We start from the raw sequence: 19,852 nt of genomic DNA on the forward strand, positions 1-19,852 counted from the left end.
TGTATTTTTTGGTGTAAAAATACACTTGCAGAGTGTGGCATTATCAAAAATGGTGTGGCAAAATCATTTCCTTATATTTTTTGTCAATTAATTTGAGGTTTTTTTTTTTGGTCATATGAGTAGTTAAGAAGAATTTATGTACTATCAAAATCTCTCTACAATTCATCAACAAGGGTGTCAACTTCCTCTTCAAAGGAGAAATCCATGACCTCACCACACTTAAATCTAGCTATACAACCATTAGACCAAGTACTCATATTCAATAGATTTTAGTTGAACTCTTAAAAAAAGTTACCACACCAAAAAGAAAAACTTTTTTTAAAACTCGTAAAAAGGGAAACAAAAAATTCTAACACCATAATGTTACCGACAACAACCACCAAAAAAAGGGCCAGTTCCCCTCCAGTTTTTTTTTCCAGTTTTTTGTCCAGTTTTGGGTCTTTGTGGGCCTACAACAACGATCGGAATCGTTTATGTTGTAGAGCTCGTCGAGTTTATATTCATATTAAAAATTAGCATGAGTGAATATCGGTAGATACACGATCGAAATAGATTTGCACAAGAAAAATGGAATGAAAAAATAATTTGAAACTTAAAATTTCTATTTTTTTTGTACCAATCTGTTTCGATCATGTATCTACCGATGTTCAATCAAGCTAATTTTTTGCATGAATGACAAACTCAACGAGCTCTACAAAATGAACAATTCCGATCATTGTTGTGAGCCCGGAATCGGCCCATAAAAGGCCTAAAACTGGACAGTAAACTGGATCAAGAAACTAGAGGGGAGCTGCCCCACCAAAAAAAGGCCTTGCCCACCGCCATAGATTTAGCTATAATATAGAAGAACTACTCAGTGTCCATTTGTCCTCCATTAATTTTAGGACGATTGCCTGTAGGCCAATTACAATTATATAGGCCGACATTGACCCTGGTAAACTTGTGAAACTCCAAAACATAGTTCAAATCACACTTATCACAGTGGGATATATCTCAGACCCTCCATAAAAGGGCCTCCAGTCCTCAGTTTTTCCTCATCTCAACCCCACCCCACCCCCCCCCCCCCCCGCTCTCTCTCTCTCTCTCTCCGAGGTAATGCTCCAGGAGTTGGAAAGAACAAAATGTTTTTTTTCTTCTCTTTCATATTCTCTGTTTTCTTGAACCAAAAAAAGTAATATTAAATCTCCCTGTTGGAATTCGAATCGTAGAAATCACCAAAACCTATGCTGATTTTTGGTATCTCATGAGGTTAATATGGTTTACTGTCTGTCATTTTTGCAGAGAAATGGCTTCCTACATTTTCATCCTATCACTTGGTTTCTTGATTTCTGTTTCTGGAACAATGGGTGCTGCACCCAGAAAGCCTGTTGATGTGCCCTTTGGTAGGAACTACGTACCCACATGGGCTTTCGATCACATTAAGTACTTCAATGGAGAATCTGAGATTCAGCTATCCTTGGATAAATACACTGGTAAGAACAAAATACTACTAGTAGTAAGTTGTAAGTAGCAGAGTAGTATTTTTTTTTCTCTTAATTTAATAGGGATTATTTGATAGTACCCATTTCTTGGAGATTTGAAAATTGTCATGGGATTTTGAAAATGTTTTGTTTTTTTGAAATTGTGAGAAAAGGTACTGGGTTCCAGTCAAAGGGATCCTACTTATTCGGTCACTTCAGTATGCAAATAAAGATGGTTCCTGGAGATTCTGCTGGGACTGTTACTGCTTTCTATGTAAGCCCTTATTTGAACTTACATTTTCGTTTCTTTCTTTTCTCTTTTACGTTTCTTTTTCTGAGCTAATCTACTCCTATAGTTTATAGTCAGATTTATGTATTAACCCAAGTGGTTGGCCCGTGCTCAAGGCGACTTAGGCTCCAACCTTGTAAACTTATTTTTCTTCTTCGTTTTGTGTGTTTTGTCCGTATTTTTTAGAAACCTCACAAGTATCTTGACTACTATTAGTCTAGTCATAAGAAATTTTGTCTCTATTTTTTTATGGCCCCCGCTAGTGGCTAGTGGGTCAGTCCATACAGGTTTTTGCACAGTTGCATTGAAAATAAATGCCCGGCCTGTAAATTGGGGAATTGGTACCCAAGAAATTAATCGAAATCGAAATGTGTGAAAGACTTTAAGCTCACCTGGCCAACTAGGCTGAACACACTGAGTGGAGCATAAGAATATAGGGCGATTTGGGTTCAGATTCAATCACTATTCTTTTATTTACAGATGCTTAAGAATATAGAGTACTTCACAGATACTTTTTATTTTTCACCGGCTGAAGTCAATATTGTTATATAACACACTGGAAGAGAAGTTGAACTCCTAATCTCCTTACTCCTGATACCTAAGTGCACCCTTGGTTCCATTGAACCAAAGGCACTTTGGCAGTATTTCACATATACTTGTTACAAAGAAGAAGGAAAATGTCTTGTACTCTTGTTTCTAATGTTTTCATTTTGAGTACGTTATAATAGTAATGTTAATCATGTGGTGGTTTTGAAATCAGCTATCTTCTCAAAACTCGGAGCACGATGAAATAGACTTTGAGTTCTTGGGGAACAGGAGCGGACAGCCATACATATTGCAGACAAATGTGTTCACAGGAGGGAAAGGGGACAGAGAGCAGAGAATTTACCTCTGGTTCGACCCTACTAAACAATACCACTCTTACTCTGTTTTGTGGAATCTCTACCAGATTGTGTAAGCTTTATTTCCTGAACCTCTTTCTCTTCCCTCGCATTTCGTTTCTCAGTTGCAGATCTTTTGAAATTTGACACTAAACTTTTGAGCAATGCTATGGTGGCCTATAACATGGTACTCAAAAAGACAATACTATTGATCTATAATTCTATATTGTGGAGTTATTAATCAGTAAATCTACTAGAGTTATTAAAAAAAATCTAGCGGGAATTGAATATTGACGATATGCATGTGGGTGTTGAGCGACAATAACATTAGTGGGGTTGAAATTTGCTACTCGCAATGGAGTTGCATTCGAATTTTGGTAGAAAGACAGTACTTGTGATCTATATTTTGATATGAATATCATACTACTGTATATATGTGTCACCAGTACATTGGTCGAAAGAGTCTTCTAGTTTTTCGAAGTCCACTAGTACATTGGTTGAAGGAGACTAGTTTTCAAAGCTCCACTACTATGTTGATAAACTCATCATATGCTCCAAAATATAGTCAATTAGTCAAAACAGTGACTTGGATGTTCTCTCGCATGAGAAAAGTTATAGATTACTTAGAAAACATTTAAGGTGTGGGTCCTGTGGGATTATTGTCATGGGAAGGAAGGCGCTGCTGACATTTTTCGGGTTCGTTTCAATGATCGAATGTGTTTAGTTTTAGAGCTCGTTGAAATCATTGATCAAGTCCAAATTAATATCGGTCATATGATCAGTTAGAACAATGATATGGATGATAACGAAAGTGCATAGATTCAGAGTCCCAGACAAGAATCATCCGATGCACGTGGGTCTCGCCTTGTTTGTAAGTGTAGGGGCCATGAACATTCAAACGGTTCGGATCAAATCTGTGTACTTTAGTCCATGTACATATAGCATTTTTGTATCAGTTAAGATGGGTCCAGATTTACCTTGATATGGATAATAATTAGAGATGTACTGTATGACTTTCAACTAATACTTTTGGGTGCCCGATACTCTTTTATAATGATGGTGGTGGTGGTTGATGATGGATCCAGATTCTTCGTGGACGATATCCCAATACGGGTATTCAAAAACAGCAAAGATTTGGGAGTGAAGTTTCCATTCAACCAGCCCATGAAGATATACTCAAGCCTATGGAACGCGGATGACTGGGCCACGAGGGGTGGACTGGAGAAGACGGATTGGTCCAAGGCCCCGTTTGTGGCATCGTACAAGAGCTTCCATGTGGACGGGTGCGAGGCGTCGGTGGAGGCCAAGTTCTGTGCCACCCAGGGGATGCGGTGGTGGGACCAGAAAGACTTCCAAGACCTCGACTCCTTCCAATACCGGAGGCTCCGCTGGGTCCGCCAACGCTTCACCATCTACAACTACTGCACTGATAGGAAGAGATACCCCACCATGTCCCCTGAATGCGCGAGAGACCGGGACATTTAAGTATTAATCCTGGAAACCATAAATATATTCATCTACTCTACTACTACTATATATGTTAATGTTGCATCTATTTATTTTTGTATCAAAATTGTGGAAAGTACTACCAGCCAAACCATATGCACTCAATTTCTTGGGAGAATGAATGGTGGTGGTGGTGGTGGGGATATCTGTTCCTTTGTTGTTCTACTTCTACCTTATTGATGATTTAATTTGTCATACTTCCGCCCAACTGTTGTCGTATGTATCATGTTCATTTGTTTGGTTTGGTTTGGTTTGGTTGTTCTTGAATCTCTACTATTCAATTGTTTTCAATCTTCCTTACGCAATGCCATTTTGGTTATATTAGTAACATCCCCGGGTGTCGTGGGGTCCTTTGTTTATCTTTGTTCTCGTGCACTTTTAGCTTCACGTAAGCAGTCAAAATGAAAATGTTTGATGCCCTATGGAGTATAATTTTATGATTGAAAATGCATAGGATAGTATATTGGAGTATTCTTTTGGGCAAAGAATCTACCTCTTGGCGCTCTAAGACGCCGTAAGATTATAGACTCAGACCCGACATAGGTGCGGTCAAAATTTCGATCCTGGTAACCAACACGGGGCAAAAATTTAGGGCATTAATTTAGTAGTTGTAAATGGTGCATGTGCTTCCACTTTAGTGTGTTCTGTATTAATTATTTTCTCATTAAAGCTAATTGGTTTTCCGGGTAAAGTGGTGACATTTAATAATACATCATTGAAAGTGTTTCAATAATTTCCCTTGTAGTTATGTTATCCGGTCCCTTCCTCTTTCTTTTGTTATAAGATAAGAAAATGGTGGTGTTTTATGTCACTTTGCAGTAGAAAATAGAAGTAATCACAGTTTTATGTTGTTGCCTAGCTATTTTGGCCTAATGAGCAAAATGACTTATTTTTTTTGTCATTATTTAAATTTTTTCCGAATTTGTTAGTTTTTCATTATTATTTTTGTGGATTATTGCTTCGTAACGACGAGAGAAATCTAAAAGGTAAAAAATTTACGATTGATAGTCAATTTTTTAAATAAAGACGAAAAAAATTGGCTTATTCCTCTTGTCGAGAATATCCAATAATCCATAAAAGTTGGCACAAAAATAAAATAAAATAAGTGGAAAAAATTAAATGAAGACCAAAAAATATGGTTTAGTTATTAAACCAAAACAAGACCAACCATCCCAAATCTTGGGGCCATTGGGGTTATGCCCGATTATTACCTCCAGGGCCCCAAAATTAGTCGTGGTGCACGCAAACTGACCTGGACGTACGTTTCCATTTAAAGTCTAGGTCACCATGTTTAAAATACTCCTAATATATTGAGTAGCAGTTAAATAGGGGAAGAAGAGGTATGAATTTGAACTGTTCCCATAATAACTACTTATAGTTTAATAACATAATTAATAGAAATTTATTGATGACATTGGGACTTATAAATTCTCCTCATTAACTATAACCAAAACGATGCCCCCAGGGCACCAATTAGCATTTGCCATATTCATTTATGCATCCAAAAAAAAAAGTGTTACAGAGAGATGGCACGCAATTAATGATTCCTTCCCAACAGACTGATCCTAGAGGCATGTTTTTCTGTTTCGATATGCGTCATACTAGTAGGTAGCTGCCAGCTGAATTTTAGGGATTTTTGTGGTCAAACTCTATTTTCAAGATAGTTTGACATGAGGGTGCTTACTTACTGTACAGTATTTTTAGTCTTTTGTGTGAGTTCACCGATTTCCAAAACGAAATGCCAAGTAAGGTTCGTGTGAAGTAGTATTAGGTATAAGTAGTCCCATACTACAATACGTCATCGCTACATAATGCTCTCGACAAAGAGTACAAAATTGGTACTATGTAGACGATGTGAATCACTCATTGTCTCTCACTCACCTAATTAAAATATGTCCATCATATTCTATTTGCAAAACTTGTCGTTTGTAGTAGTATATGATACTATGATTTGTCGGGAGCACTAAGTGAAACGCAAAGTATTGAATAATTACCAGCTGGCTCATAAACCATCACATCATGCAAATTACCAAGAATGATCTGGAACCAAATGAAAATTTTTCACTCAAAAAGTGCCCATTTGTGGCTGCCAGAATCAAGATGATGGTGATGGGCTGTAAGGTAAATCAAGCACTACTTTTCCTTTCTTTTTTGACATTCGGCTGCAAAGTCCTTAATTGGGGAAAAAAATTGCGGGGACCTCCTCTGAACAAAAATAACGACCCATGTGATCCTCGAATTCAGAATATCCCCGGAATACCCTTATCAAGTTGTACTGTAGTAATTAAAAATCGTTTGTTAAATCTTTGTACATTCAAACAATAAATAAACCATAAACATTTCCATTTGGAGATCTAACTTATACATTAAACTTGGAAAAAGTTTTCATATAGATCCTATCACTTCAATTTGTTTTCTTTGAGATCCTTGCGTTTAAAAAAATCCTGATGTGCCTTATTGTTCACATTGTACGTATTCGCTATTCAAATTTAGTCGAATATATTTGAGATCATTCAATCAATTACTTTCATTACATTCACCACCACACTCAAAAAATCTCACTGCCCTTCCGAAATCTCACAACCCTCTTTAAAACCAAAAATAATAAGTTTATCAAACTTTAGAAGGCATGATAAGACATAAAAATAATAAATTTATGGAAATGATAGCTTTAAAAAGAAAAGAATATTCAATAAAGTATGTTGGATTATGATAAGTTTACGTTTTCAAGAAATAGAGACCATTGAACCTGATCTATTCCTTTGTGAGTGGACTATGGAGGTTTGAGAGAGGAGTGGCTAGAAGTTAGACCAGGATGAATGGGATCGGTCCGACCTCTCGCTTAGATATAAGACTCCCTCTGCTGACAAATGTCCCATGCCACGAGCGTAGATTCAATGAAACTTGTTACCTTTGTTATGTGTTGGTTTGAGTAGATTTCTAGGTTTGCTCATCAGGAGGAATCCCCCTTTCAGGAGTTGGCATTGATCGTAGCCTAGATGTGTTGGTTTATTTGGAAGAGCAGGAACAAGATTGTTTTTCTGGGATTTATATATCCATGCCAATTCCGTAATTTGTGTGCAATGGAGACTATTTAGCTGCAGCTTATTTAAATTTAAATCCTTCAAGGTCTAGCTCAATAGTGAATGTAATTTTAATTTTATTTGTTTGGTGTAATTGTAATGCTGCTGACAACAAGTGTGCTGATTACTTAGCTAAGCATGCCTGTTTGAATTCTCTCTTCCGCCATCGGTGCTTTCAGGGATGGAACGTACTAGAACCCCATTAAGCCATTAATTTAACTTTAGCTCCTACAGTTTGCTTTGAGATTTAAGAAGAGACCTTCAAGGTTGTCCCGTTGATAGTTAATTTTTTTGGAATCTCTTTTACATGCACGTATAAAAAAGAATTATAGAAGTCTTTACTAGGAGTATTATTTATGTCAAACAAATTGGCCTAGCAGGATAACTCCAATCTACTCCTATCTATGGAAAGCCTAAAAAGTAAGAGTGCATTCTCACTTTTTATATCTCCAAGTGTTGTCACCAATAACCTTGATCCCACTACCGACACTTGAAAAAACAGCTTTAAAGTCATATAAGTTCCCCTCTTACTTTTCCCAGCAAATTGTCTTCTTTTTTTGTGTGTGTGTGTGTGTGTGTGTGTGTGTGTGTGTGTTTTGTTGTGTGGATAAATAAGCTTTCAATTTTGTTTTCTAGGTCGTCATTTTGTTTTATAGTTTCTGAATTGTTTTGTGGCATGTATAAGTGGGGAACTAATAGTACCTATGCTTATCATAATCGCATATAGTTAAGCCGCCCCTCGTTTATTGATTAGTCCATTCAAGCTAAGCCTAACACTAATCATCCAGTAAGACATTGTCCCGAGATCTTGAGTGAATCCAAATCGTTCACTTTGTTCGGATTGTCGAGTTAGTCAATTATGCAAAAATGAGACTGATCAAATGTCGGCAAAAATATAAACGAAACACCTTTTTCTGTGAAGCCATTCTAGTCATAAACTCCAAAAGGTACGTGTTTCGTTTATATTGTTACCGATGCCTGCTTAGTCTCGTTTATCGGTTTATGACATCGCTGACAAACTCAAGATGTTGAACAAAATAAATGGTTCATATCACATTCATAGGCTCGGTAAGATACCCATCCAAAAAGCACAACACAATGCTGGTCCCAGCTCCGTCCTGGAGGGCCTAAAGGGCTGAACTGCAAGTACTAGATTGCCAAAATTCAACGAATAACCTGATGGTGGACATTATTACTCAAATCCCTTAGGACCCTTACCCTTCTCAACCTCACTCCATTTCGCTACTCCACCCACCTTCACGAGTGTTACTAATGGGTCTAGCTCCGACTTTTGGTTTCACGCTACTTTCTTTATTTTTTATTTTTATGTTGTATTTCGTTTGGTTGAACTTTTGTCCGTATTAATATAACAGGAATAATCTTGTTCATCGCTGATCAAAAAAAAAAAAATCTTGTTCGTCCAAAAATAGAAGCTGGATATGCCAGCTCCAGAGTTTGCTTGAGCCTTGAACAATACAGTGTTCAGTGTTTCATTATACAGATTGATGATGCTGAGTGGATGGGATTGGACGTCAAAAGCAAAAGGCGCACCACCGAAGGTTTGGGACATAGTTTCTCCAGTAAGCTGCCAAAAAACGTACAGGCTGGCTTAAAAACACAGAGAGAGAGAGAGAGAGAGAGAGAGAGAGAGAGAGAGAAAAGAAGAAGAAGAAGAAGAAGAAGAAGAAGAAGCAGAAGCACCAGACAGTTCATATCATGAATCGCAACTAATAAGAACTCAGGTTCGCTCAGCTTGAATCACCTTTGCTGTAGACAAGTTCAGTGGCACGTCATGTGCATGGGATAAAAAAGGATTACTTCCATATTTGAAGACCCAAGCAAAATGTTCGGGTTGAGGGTGGAGAATGATTTTTACCTACAGTCTGACTCACAATTTTTTCATCTTCTACAAAGACTCAGATTGTGTATGCACGCACGCGAGCATGTGTGTGTGTGTGAGAGAGAGAGAGAGAGAGAGCACACGTTCTGAGACCAAGTGTACAGAACCAAAGACGAAGGAGAAAGAAACCAAGGTAGTAGGAATATAAAGATCATCAAACAATAATGTTAAATACATAAGCACAAACATCCGGCGCCAAGTAAAGCTTTAATTTTAAGTTTCAGAACCCAAAAAAAATGGCAGCAGAAATAAATTGCTTTGGTGTGCAACAGCCCTGTTCCAGAAGTTGTTGGAGAACCTAAAACAGTACTTGGAAAGGAGTTACAGAAAGAGAGATTTAAACAGCCATCTCCCCTCAAGCTGTCGAAGTCTCAGCCATCTCGTGTTCTACCACTGTTGCTTCAACTGGATAGTAATTGTAGTGAAGTTCAGCAACATCATCCCCAGAGAGTTTCTTCCATCCGTTGGGTCCCACATGATATACTGAAAAGACAAACAATACAAGTTTGAAATCTCACATGCACTGTCCTGCAGTGCGCGAATGCATGCACGTCATGCGCCCACAGAGAGAGAGAGAGAGAGAGAGAGAGAGAGAGAGAGAGAGAGAGAGAGAGAGAGAGAGAGAGAGCTTACCACTAGCGACACCGCCACTTGCTCCATCTCGGAATGTAGCATGATATATGGCACGTCTAGCCAACTCTGCAGCTTCTTCCACTGACATATCATAACGATAGCTACCAGGTCGACAGAGAAAACCAGAATAAGCAAATACATTACAGAGATCTGACCCAATGCTTCAACATATTTCAGAAAACAGAAACAAGAAAATGGAGAGAGAAAATCAAGCAAAATAGTTACGAATGGTCCAGCAAATTCATTCGGAATACACACAGTTGAGTGAGGAATTACTAAATAATAATGCATGCCTTCATTACTCCGCCAAGATTGAAAACTACAATGTTAAGATATTACAAGAGTTGCATCAATGGACCAAAAAGTACAGAGCCTTTTTGGCATCCATAAGGAGTTCAATTTTGTCAGTTGAGTTAAGACTTAAATAACAATGCATGCTTTCCTTTATTACACCGCCAAGATCTAAACCTAGAATGTTATATCTTGAAAACTAGAATGTTAAGATATTGCAAGAGTTGCATCAACGGACAAAAAAGGACAGAGAGTCTTTTTGGCATTTATAAGGAGTTCAATTTTGTCAATTTGTTCAAGCACGGGACAACATCATGGTAATGAATCTCGCTGCAGCAACCACAATATCAAGATAGCATTTCTTGCAGTGAGCTCCATGAGGTGGAGCATGGACAAAGAAAGGCAACCTTGGGAATTGGGAAGGTGAAGCAACCTTCCCAAATGCATCCAATCATTTATAACTTTCACAATCTTAGTTCTTTTTAAAATCCCCCCTTCATATGAGACTCCCAGAAGAGTTAGTTATCTAAAAATGCATAATGACAGCTATCCTCCACTTTATGGTATGTACTATGTCATAAGGGCAATCGAAGAGACAAACTTGGAAGCAGCTTTTGGAAAAAGATTTCCCAATATCATAGCCACAGCCGACAAGACCGACATTATCAGCATAGAACATAAAATTAACTGCGACAAAAATGAAAAAACAGAATGGGGAAAAGAACTAACCCACTATCCAGAACTCCATAAGCATAAGGTGAACCAGATCCAACAGAGAATCTCATTCCCTTCAGACGTCCTCCCTCACTATCCACGTAGTACAGCCCAGGACCCTACAAGCCACAAGTAAGGAATACAGCTCAAGAGTCCGAGAATGCAAGTACGTACACAAGAAGCATTACTCCACAATCCTGTTATGTTACCGTTTCATCCCAACCAGCAATCATGGTTCCCACAGACAAACCCATTCCACGGTAACTATAAAGGATGTTTGCTAATAGCTTTGAGGCCCCCGTAACTGAAATTCTTCGCTTGTTTGCAAGTTCATGCAGTCGGCACTAAATATGAAAGAAACAAGTTGTTAGCTCCCCAAAACAACCGAACTATCAAACTGACAGTTTCAGGTTACAAGATCTTATGACCAAAAGTTTCAGAAAATAGCAATATCATGTTGCCGTCAAATTTAAACCAGTCAAACTCGTGGATGCATCAAGCTATTAAGTTGGTTTCGCAGTTTCGCAAGGCTACCACACTCAGCAACTACAGAGTGGCACTAGATGTCATATACTAGGAACCTAATTCTCTGGCTTAATAATAACTGTTTTGTAAAGGTTAGCTGTTAAACTATGGAGCCACGACAGATGTCGTTGCATGGACAAAACTGCTCCTCGAACTCACCTGCCCCTCTTTATTCCCCTTTCCCTTTTTTCTCACTAAACTCCCACTCAATTTTCTCTCTCACAATCTCTCACCAATCCAATTGAGCCTAAAAAAAACCTCAATGTGTCATGGCGATCTTACTCTATTGATGACAACGGCTGTATACATATCTGATACCATTGCCTGTTCGTTGCTTTGTCTAAAAAACCCACAAGTTAATTGAAACACCAATCCCTGCAAAATTCACATCCATAGCCATCCCAATGCTAGAATACAGAATATAATCACTGGTAAATCGTGTTTCCCCTTGCCCTTTTGTACCATACCAATTGCCAACACACTTAAAAGCTTCACTTTCTCTGAATTTCATTCTTCAAGTAATTAAGATCTTGACAACAATTCTAGTAATCTCAGTCCTTAACTTAATCTTCCAACAGCAGTGTCTTTTGAGGGTTTCCGTTGGTCCTTGTAAATGGTTCTATAGTTTTTTCTGGTGGAGATAAAGATGATGGGGTTTGGGTTAGATGGCTGGAGATGGATCTATGGTTTTCAAAATAAGCTATTGCTCTCTTTTAAAGAGATAAAAGATGCAAAACCAAAAAAGTAGATAAAGTGGACAGAGTAGGATGCGAAGGGTTGAAAAGAGTGATATTGACCGCTTCGGTGGCGAGAATGTCTGCCGAACATTGGCGGTTTCCGATGGTTTCAGTTTGTCTTTACTCTATCTCTTAGTTGCCCAGAGCAGGGGCGTAGGACCATAGAAGCTCATTGTTTGGGAGTGCCAAGGGAAGCGTTTAGGAATAATTTATAAAAAAGTAAATATGTAGTACAAGTAAATATTATACTCCCTCTGTCTCGATTTGTTTGTCCCTTTCCACTATTTGGGATCTCCTAAATTGTCTATAAATTTATAATGTTTTTTTATATCCAATATGAACCTTGCTTGCTTGATTGATCTCAATTAGTCCTATAATATGATGTTTTGGATATTAAAAAAATTATAGGTTGTGAGATATAGACATTTTTTGAAGGGCACGCATGTTGAGATTGCACAAACAAATTGGGACAGAGGGAGTAATTCGTAATTCATGTCAACTGCAAATATTGTTTTAGCAAATGTAAGTAAATATTGTGTACTTGAGCAAATTTAAGTTAATATTCATTACTCCATATTTTCTCTTGCTTGGGAGGGGTATCTTTTACTTTTGTTTCATTTCGGATTTATATCCCTAGAGGTTGTATCCTAGTTGGGGAGTGGGGTTCCTAGGAGAGTCCGACTTCGGAAAGCGGGAGCGAGGTTTTGAGATGGATTGCCCACCCCGATACAAGGTTCCTGCAACTAAGCTCTCATTGGTATATTGAAGCTCCTAGCACCACCGATTCATCATGGACCCATCTATTCATAATGGCTGGTGATGATGGAGGGGTACAGAGATAGCTCGGACGAGATGGGGATTGGGAAGAATTATAAAAAAACAAAAGAACGCTAATAGAGGGGGGGGGGGGGGTAAGAATTATAAAAGAACAAAAAAACGCTAATAGCGGGGGGGGGGGCGGGGCGTTGTTGGGGGTGTGGGGGTTGTGCAAATGGATGATTAAAGGGAAAATTTTAAAAATTAGAACCTGCGTAGCGCCATAAATTTTGGGCATGGCATTAACAGGCTAACAACATCCTTTTATTGATACATAGGTGTACATATAATCCATATTATCCACGACCATATGCCAGCCCCATGTATGGTATCGTATGCTAGCCATGTGTCAAAAAATTTTTGAATGGCCATACATGAAACTTTTGAGAATCAGTTATCAAACCTAGTCAAGCTTCAAAGATCTAATGTAAAACTAGGTTATAAAAAGAGAAACAGACACTACTATTTTCTGAAGGGAGAGTAAAAGGGTTCTAGGCTTGAAAACATGACAATTTGCTCCAACACAATATGCCCGCCATGTGTCAAGAATGTCCACACGGTCGGACAAGGAAACATGGGTAAAAGCAATCCTTGTCAACATCAAAGACCAAATGTAAAACCAGGTTCTCAAAAGTGGAGAGATGCATGTGATTAGAAAGCAGGGAAAAGGAAAGCTTATAGATAATATGTTTTCTATAGTAAATCAGTCCAGGGATAAAGGAAGACAATGACAATCATCACGTGGAGTAATTTCTTCACCCAATTCAGGAGTATCATTGATAACATTATCTAAGTTGAACAGGGAGATATAAATGAAGGATACTGTTCTTTCATGTTGGAAAAAGAGTATTAAAGCAAGGTTAAGCTAATCAGATTCCAATGCATCAGCAATATCCAATATTCAATCTTCTTCTCTTCCACTCATTCTAATTCCTCTGCTGAGAACACTAGGCTTGACAGCCAACCACTTATCCACTTCACCATCATAGTCATAAACAGACTTCTTTAACAACTTTTCCTTAAATACTACTCCCTCCGTCCCAAAAAGGATGACAATTTTTGAAACTCGTGTCATTTTTCATCGCTTATATCTTTCAATGTATAATATTTTTCACGAGTTTGAAAACTTTGTATAATAGAATTAATCGAGAACTATCAACCAAGATCCATATTGCATATATTTTGAGATCAAAGATATAAGGAATTGAAATTGACACGGATATCAAAAATTGACATCCAATTTGGGACGGAGGGAGTAGTAGAAATTACACCACCACCCTGGGTGGCACTATTGCTTCGTCTTTGCTTTCTTTTATAAGAAAAGGGATGTTGTGGGACAATGGGAGCAGATGTGATTGAGGCTGTTCAACTCTTTTCTAGCACTGGAAACATGTTAAGCCAGCGGATTCCATAGATCTTTCATAGATCCTAATGCTAATGTCCCATAATATATTAGGACTTTAGACCAATTGCTTGTTGCAACGTGGTTTACAAGTGCGTCACCATGGTTCTAGCAAACAGGCTCCAACCAATTATATCTAGTATTATTAATTCTTGCCAATCTATATTTATGCAGGGAAAGTCAATTTTGGACAATATTATGCTAATCCAGGAGTTAGTGAAGAACTATCATAAGAGTGAAGGAATACCAAGAGGTGCCATCAAAATGGACCTTATGAAAGCATATGATTTAGTGGGCTGGGCCTTTCTTTTTGTAATTATGACTGTATTATGGCATTCCTAAGCACATTCATACAATGGGTTAAGAGCTGTGTAGCCTGTGTTACTTTACCTATGTTCTAAGTGATGATAAATGGTCCGTTGTAAGGTGCATTGCTTCACTACCAACTTAATCAGAAAGGGTTCACATTCCATACTAAATGTCATACTTTGCAGCTTAAACACCTCACTTTTCCTCATGAATTGTTCGTTCCCAGGGAGGCTGATGCCCATTCCTTAACACTCATTACAGAGGCATTATCTGGTTCCCTTCCTCTTCTTTGGTTTGAAACATAATATGCAGAAAAGCTTTATTTTCCTTGCTGGGGTGGATCCATGAACTAAAACAGATTGTGCAGTGTCCTCCCTATTCCTGAAGGATCTCTCTATGTGAAATACCTTGGAGTGGCTTTGATTCCTACTAGCCTTAGGAGTGAAGACTGTTCGCAGTTAAAAGAGAAAATCACGGAAAGCATTTAGTCATAGACTAACAAGAACTTATCCTTAGGGGGCAGGGCACAATTGGTTAAATTAGTTCTTTTCAGTAGGCTTTGAATGAGATTGAACGCTTATTAAGGCTTTCTAATCATCTGGGCCTAAATTAAGAAAACCTGCAGCTATGGTTGCTGGGAGCTCAATTTGTACTCCAAGGGCCCATTTTTTAGGCGGAGAAAGGCTCTAGAGGGAGAGCTTATCCCCTTGGAGGGATCTTAGCTAACACCACCCCCCACCCTAGGATTAGCTAATACGGGTGGGGTAAAGACCAAATTACCCCTTAAACCTTTTTTGTATTCTCAATGCTATGATTTAATGAGGGCAGCCAATAAATTTCTCACATTATCTCTTATCCACCACTCTTAATCACCCATACTACGACTCAAACCAAGTATAAGCTAATTCCCCCTCTTTAACTAGTCCCCCTTATAATATATCCACCTTTCTTCCTTATCCAACCAAAAATCTTATCTGTACGGCAAACGAGCCGCTAAGGATGAAGGTTGGTAAGGCTTCAGATTGCTAAAAACTTTATTCAGACTTCCATGGCTATACACTTGTTGGCGCTTTGCAAGAAAGTAGATACCCATTTGGTCAGATGGGTGCACACTGAACACATTTTTACTCAAGGGGCAGAGTGTGTGGAGGGTGAAGATCCCTAATGACACATCCTGGACCACTAGGAAAAAATTTCAAACTGAGCCAGGATACCCTTTTGGTCAGATGGGTGCACAATGAACACATTTTTACTCAAGCGGAAGAGTGTGTGGAGGGTGAACATCACTAATGACACATCCTGGACCACTAGAAAATTTTCCAAACTGAGGATATTGTTCATCCTTCGACCACGTAGACCATTGGCAATGGAGGTCTACAGTCTTTAAGGTTGGGAGTGTTTTATTCAATATGGGTAAGGTAAATCCTTTTGTACACTAGGGCTTGTGGAGATGGCCTAGACCTAGAAACACAATCACCATGGAAATTGTGGCTCAAATCCCTGCTGATTCCATCCTCAATATTGGGAAGGAATTTAACAAATGAGCATTAGCAGGCCTTGAGGAGAATGCAACTTTCTATTCTATGGGGAAAAATCACTTGGTTTATCCATCATGTCCCTAGGTGGACTTTTATTGAATGGTTGATTTTCTGAGGAGACTTACAACTAAATGTTTGTTTGGAACTTGGGGAAAAGAAAGGAAAAGGAAAGGAAAGTGTAGAGGAAAATTTATTGTGCTTGATTCTTTGTTTTTGTTTTTGTTTTTTTTCTTCCTTTCTTTTCTTTTCCCTAGGTTCCAAACAAACCCTAAAGATGGGCTTGTAAGTTGGGAATAAATGTGAATCCTAAATGTGTCCTTTGCAATTCTCACGATTCCCATGAGCATCTATTCTTTGAGTACTCTTATGCTGGACAAATTTGGGGGCTTTAGAGAATTACATGACAGAGGTGTGCTATGCTTGGCAGAAGAGATGAGCTGGTGGATAGAACTGGTGTGGGGGGGGGGGGGGGGGGGGGGGGGGTTGGGGGGGGGGCATTTTTTGTACCATATATGCTACCTCATGCTGTGACTATTTACTAGCTATGGTGGGAAAGAAATCGCAGGATTATCCAACACAAGTGCTCGATGCTAGAAGTTTGATTGGGCTAATAGAAAAGGCAATTGAGTTTGCATTAGCTCTTGGACGAAAATCACAAGAACGCTGATTCTAAAGGGCTTCTAGCTAGTGACTACTGACTAGAGGGTTTCCTTCAGGATCTTTGATCCCGAGGTGACCTATTCCCTTTGCTTACTTCTATTTATACATTTTGGATTGACTGATTTGTGTTTGTTTCCAGGTTCTATACCTGACTGCTGTTTGGGTTTGTTTGCTTTCATGGAATCAATAACCCCAAAAAGAAAAGTTACACATAAAAGGAAAACGGCACAACAGTCATTACCCACCATTAGAAATATCATTCCTTAGACAATAGGAGTGTAAGAAGGAATACCTGTACAGGTTCTAATTCATAGAATGCATATAAAGGAAACATAAATGAATCACCTTAATGCCCAGGTTTCTATGCCAGAATTGGCAATCAGCTGCTCCACCAGCCATTGTGCCGAGCATGTACGGGTTAATTTCAATAATTTTCTTCACAGATTGTGAAGCTGTCAAAATTACAGATTTAAGTGGTAAGCATGAAGAATTCTATACATTCCCAACTACTCAAAAGAAGAAACTAAATTCACAATATCAAACATGGATGCATAAACATACAGATGTAGCCTCCCATGCTAGCACGGGAGTCAGCAGCAACCATTACACCATCCTTGAAAATGAAAGCCAGCGTTGTTGTGCCCTTTGCCGGTTTCACCATTTGGATAGCTTCTTTCTGAAATCCATCAAACTGAAAAACAAAGCAACAACCAAATAGTACTTGTCAAGAAAATCCTCTCAACTGAATCAGCTTGTTGAAATCTGAAAAATATATGTATCAAACTCACATCGGTTGCACCAGGAATCTCAAAAGATGGAGCAGTTGGGAACACACTGAGAAGGTCATCGCTCACTCCGCCACGCAGCACGTGGGACTCGAGACCACTTGCATCGAACTTCATGCTTAATAATACCTACTTCGACAATTGGAAAGTAAAACAACAGAACCAAGACAAGAATTTATAGAGCAGAAAAAATATATACACAAAGTGCACTCAAAATCACAACCGAACTAGTGAACCCTAGAATAGGACAGAATCAACAAATAACGACCAGGGACGGATCCAGAAATTCTCTATAGTGGGGGCACCAATTTTTTTTTACTAAACTTGAACAAAAAATTACAATTCACAAAACAAAATATCTGTCACGGAGTAGTTCTGTATGCACTGTCACATTAAATTCCACAGAACTAGGGTCTTTTGGGTCTGAAAAGAGGTTTATTTTCCGAGTGATTTTCTTAGAAAGAGATATTTTTCTAAGGGTGATTTTTGTTTGTAGTTAGAAAAGTAAAATCGGTAATTGACTACTTGTCAAACAAGGCTTTATTTAAACCCCACACAAAATCCCCAAAATATAAAGAACAAGAAAGAAAGCCCTAATTCACAAAGCAATTAAAAAGCCCTAATAGACAAATATATATATACATCTATACACATATACACAAGCAATAAAGCTTACATTAAACCAATTCGTAATCAGATTCGAAACAACCGTAAACAAATTTAAAACCAAGCATACCGGATTTGAGTGTAAATTCCTATATATACATGTTTATGTACACACAGAGAGAGTGAGAGAGTATGAGAGGGAGAAGCTTCGAAGGAAGACAGCAACGGAAGACACGGCAAAGGCGGACTACTACAGAATACCGATCGATTGAAATGGAAATAAATATACGTGTAGATCACCTGTTGGAATGAGAAAGAAACGAAATCCAGTCGCAGAAGATTTGCAAAAGAGTTGTCGGAGTACGGGAGTAGTAACTGGGGGTTTTCTTTTCTTGTTCAACAATACAAGGAAGGGAGGGAGTAAGCAGGCCGAGTGACAGGCCCATTCCGATAACTCCGCTTGATCTGGGTTGGGGTTGGGCCTTCTCAACATCACCTCTAATTGCCGGTTCGATTTTTTGGAATGTTGAAGCAAAGGCTGCGTTGTACTGAACTTTTAAATTTGAAAATTTTGTCCTTATTTGAATTTTTTTCGCATTTGTTAGTTTTGCACCAAATTTTTATAGGTCATTTTTTCGCTAAATAGTGGTTATTTCTCAAAATACTTGGGTAAAAGTAAAAAAAAAATTACTTTTCTAATTCTTCTCGTCGAAACGAATCAATAACCCACAAAATTTGGTGCAAAACTAAAAAATGTGAAAAAAATTCAAATAAGAACAAAATTTTCAGATTTAAGATAAGTTTAAGTTAAATCCAAGAGAACGCAGCCTAAAGAGATCCACTGGGCTGGTCAGACTGAGAACTTTGTACTTGACCAGGCCTAGCCCAAATTTTTAAAAAATCTGTAGTTTTACTACTAGTAGTATTTAAGTACCGATCGAGGGGCGTTTTGGCGGATAAAAAAAAACAAAAAAAAGTATTTAAGTACCTCCCCTTTTGTACTATCACTAGCGGATGTTCTTACCTAAAGGCACGTCAGAATGTATCATAGTTTCAACTTAAATAAATTGTCTGTACTGCGATTGTTCTACGGGATAATTGTAATCTCCACAAAACGTCAATTACCATTTTGAGATATTTTCATATTTGATCATATAAGGCAACATTAGTTTACATAGAGATATACATTACCTAAAAAGTGAGGATAGAGGGATAGATTTATTAGGAGAATGTTCTCCGTATCTTTTATAAATAAGAAATGATCCGATGGCTATAAATGTTACTCTCATTTATATGCCTATACATTTTCAACAAAAACCGATCTGTTTTATTATATATATAGATGTTGCAGTCACAAAAGTTACTGCTACTTTAATTTATATTACTCATCTCACCCAACCTTATGAATCATGATGTATGCAAAATCAACACAACCAGTCTTTCTCAACTAGCTAACACAACTAATTTTATTATTTCACAAAAAGTGCAGAAAAAATTTATTTTCTTGTAAGAATCAATAACAATTATACTCTAACTTCTTTATTTTCTTGTAGAACTTTCATCTTAATCAAATGGATGTGAGAAAAAAAAAACATTTTTTTCTTTCTTTCTTTTTTTTTATTTCATTTTCTCACTTTGTCACTCTATTATATTTTTCTCGCTAATTAAACAAACCCTTAGTGCTTTAATTGTTGGGGTAAAAATAAAGCCCTCATTG

General features: G+C 38.0%; 2 protein-coding genes across 4 annotated transcripts; one reads left to right on the top strand and one right to left on the bottom strand.

Annotated features, from left to right (window-relative positions):
• Window positions 1–1,023: 1,023 nt before the first annotated feature.
• Window positions 1,024–4,333, top strand: LOC131310072 (xyloglucan endotransglucosylase protein 2). 2 transcript variants are annotated; one of them, XM_058336871.1, is made up of 5 exons: window positions 1,024–1,092; window positions 1,282–1,472; window positions 1,634–1,734; window positions 2,510–2,703; window positions 3,716–4,333. In XM_058336871.1, exons 2-5 carry the CDS (start codon window positions 1,286–1,288, stop codon window positions 4,113–4,115), a joined length of 882 nt encoding a protein of 293 aa, XP_058192854.1. In that variant the 5' UTR covers window positions 1,024–1,092; window positions 1,282–1,285; the 3' UTR covers window positions 4,116–4,333. The 2 variants fall into 2 exon arrangements, with proteins under 2 accessions (XP_058192854.1, XP_058192853.1); XM_058336870.1 differs by having other exon boundaries at window positions 1,091–1,171.
• Window positions 4,334–9,234: 4,901 nt separating this feature from the next.
• Window positions 9,235–18,601, bottom strand: LOC131310073 (proteasome subunit beta type-5-B-like). Of its 2 annotated transcripts, none has more exons than XM_058336872.1 (8): window positions 18,436–18,601; window positions 17,533–17,658; window positions 17,306–17,435; window positions 17,090–17,196; window positions 10,967–11,101; window positions 10,773–10,876; window positions 9,753–9,853; window positions 9,235–9,602 (listed from the first exon to the last, which is right to left on the bottom strand). In XM_058336872.1, the coding sequence occupies exons 2-8, from the start codon at window positions 17,644–17,646 to the stop codon at window positions 9,475–9,477; spliced, it is 819 nt and encodes a 272-aa protein (XP_058192855.1). In that variant the 5' UTR covers window positions 17,647–17,658; window positions 18,436–18,601; the 3' UTR covers window positions 9,235–9,474. The 2 variants fall into 2 exon arrangements, with proteins under 2 accessions (XP_058192855.1, XP_058192856.1); XM_058336873.1 differs by having other exon boundaries at window positions 18,266–18,458.
• Window positions 18,602–19,852: the final 1,251 nt, after the last annotated feature.

The sequence above is a fragment of the Rhododendron vialii genome, chromosome 12a (genome assembly GCF_030253575.1).
Source record: "Rhododendron vialii isolate Sample 1 chromosome 12a, ASM3025357v1".
NCBI lineage: Eukaryota > Viridiplantae > Streptophyta > Magnoliopsida > Ericales > Ericaceae > Rhododendron > Rhododendron vialii.

Bases quoted from the DNA above. Each gene is read 5' to 3' on its own strand.
- LOC131310072 (XM_058336870.1), top strand. From the start codon at position 1,122: ATGTTTTTTTTCTTCTCTTTCATATTCTCTGTTTTCTTGAACCAAAAA. The intron at 1,172-1,281 runs GTAATATTAAAT...TCATTTTTGCAG, and splicing joins GTTTTCTTGAACCAAAAAAA to AGAAATGGCTTCCTACATTT. The intron at 1,735-2,509 runs GTAAGCCCTTAT...TTTTGAAATCAG, and splicing joins GGACTGTTACTGCTTTCTAT to CTATCTTCTCAAAACTCGGA.
- LOC131310073 (XM_058336872.1), bottom strand. From the start codon at position 17,646: ATGAAGTTCGATGCAAGTGGTCTCGAGTCCCACGTGCTGCGTGGCGGA. The intron at 17,436-17,532 runs GTGAGTTTGATA...TTTGTTTTTCAG, and splicing joins AGATTCCTGGTGCAACCGAT to TTTGATGGATTTCAGAAAGA. The intron at 17,197-17,305 runs GTATGTTTATGC...TAATTTTGACAG, and splicing joins TAGCATGGGAGGCTACATCT to CTTCACAATCTGTGAAGAAA.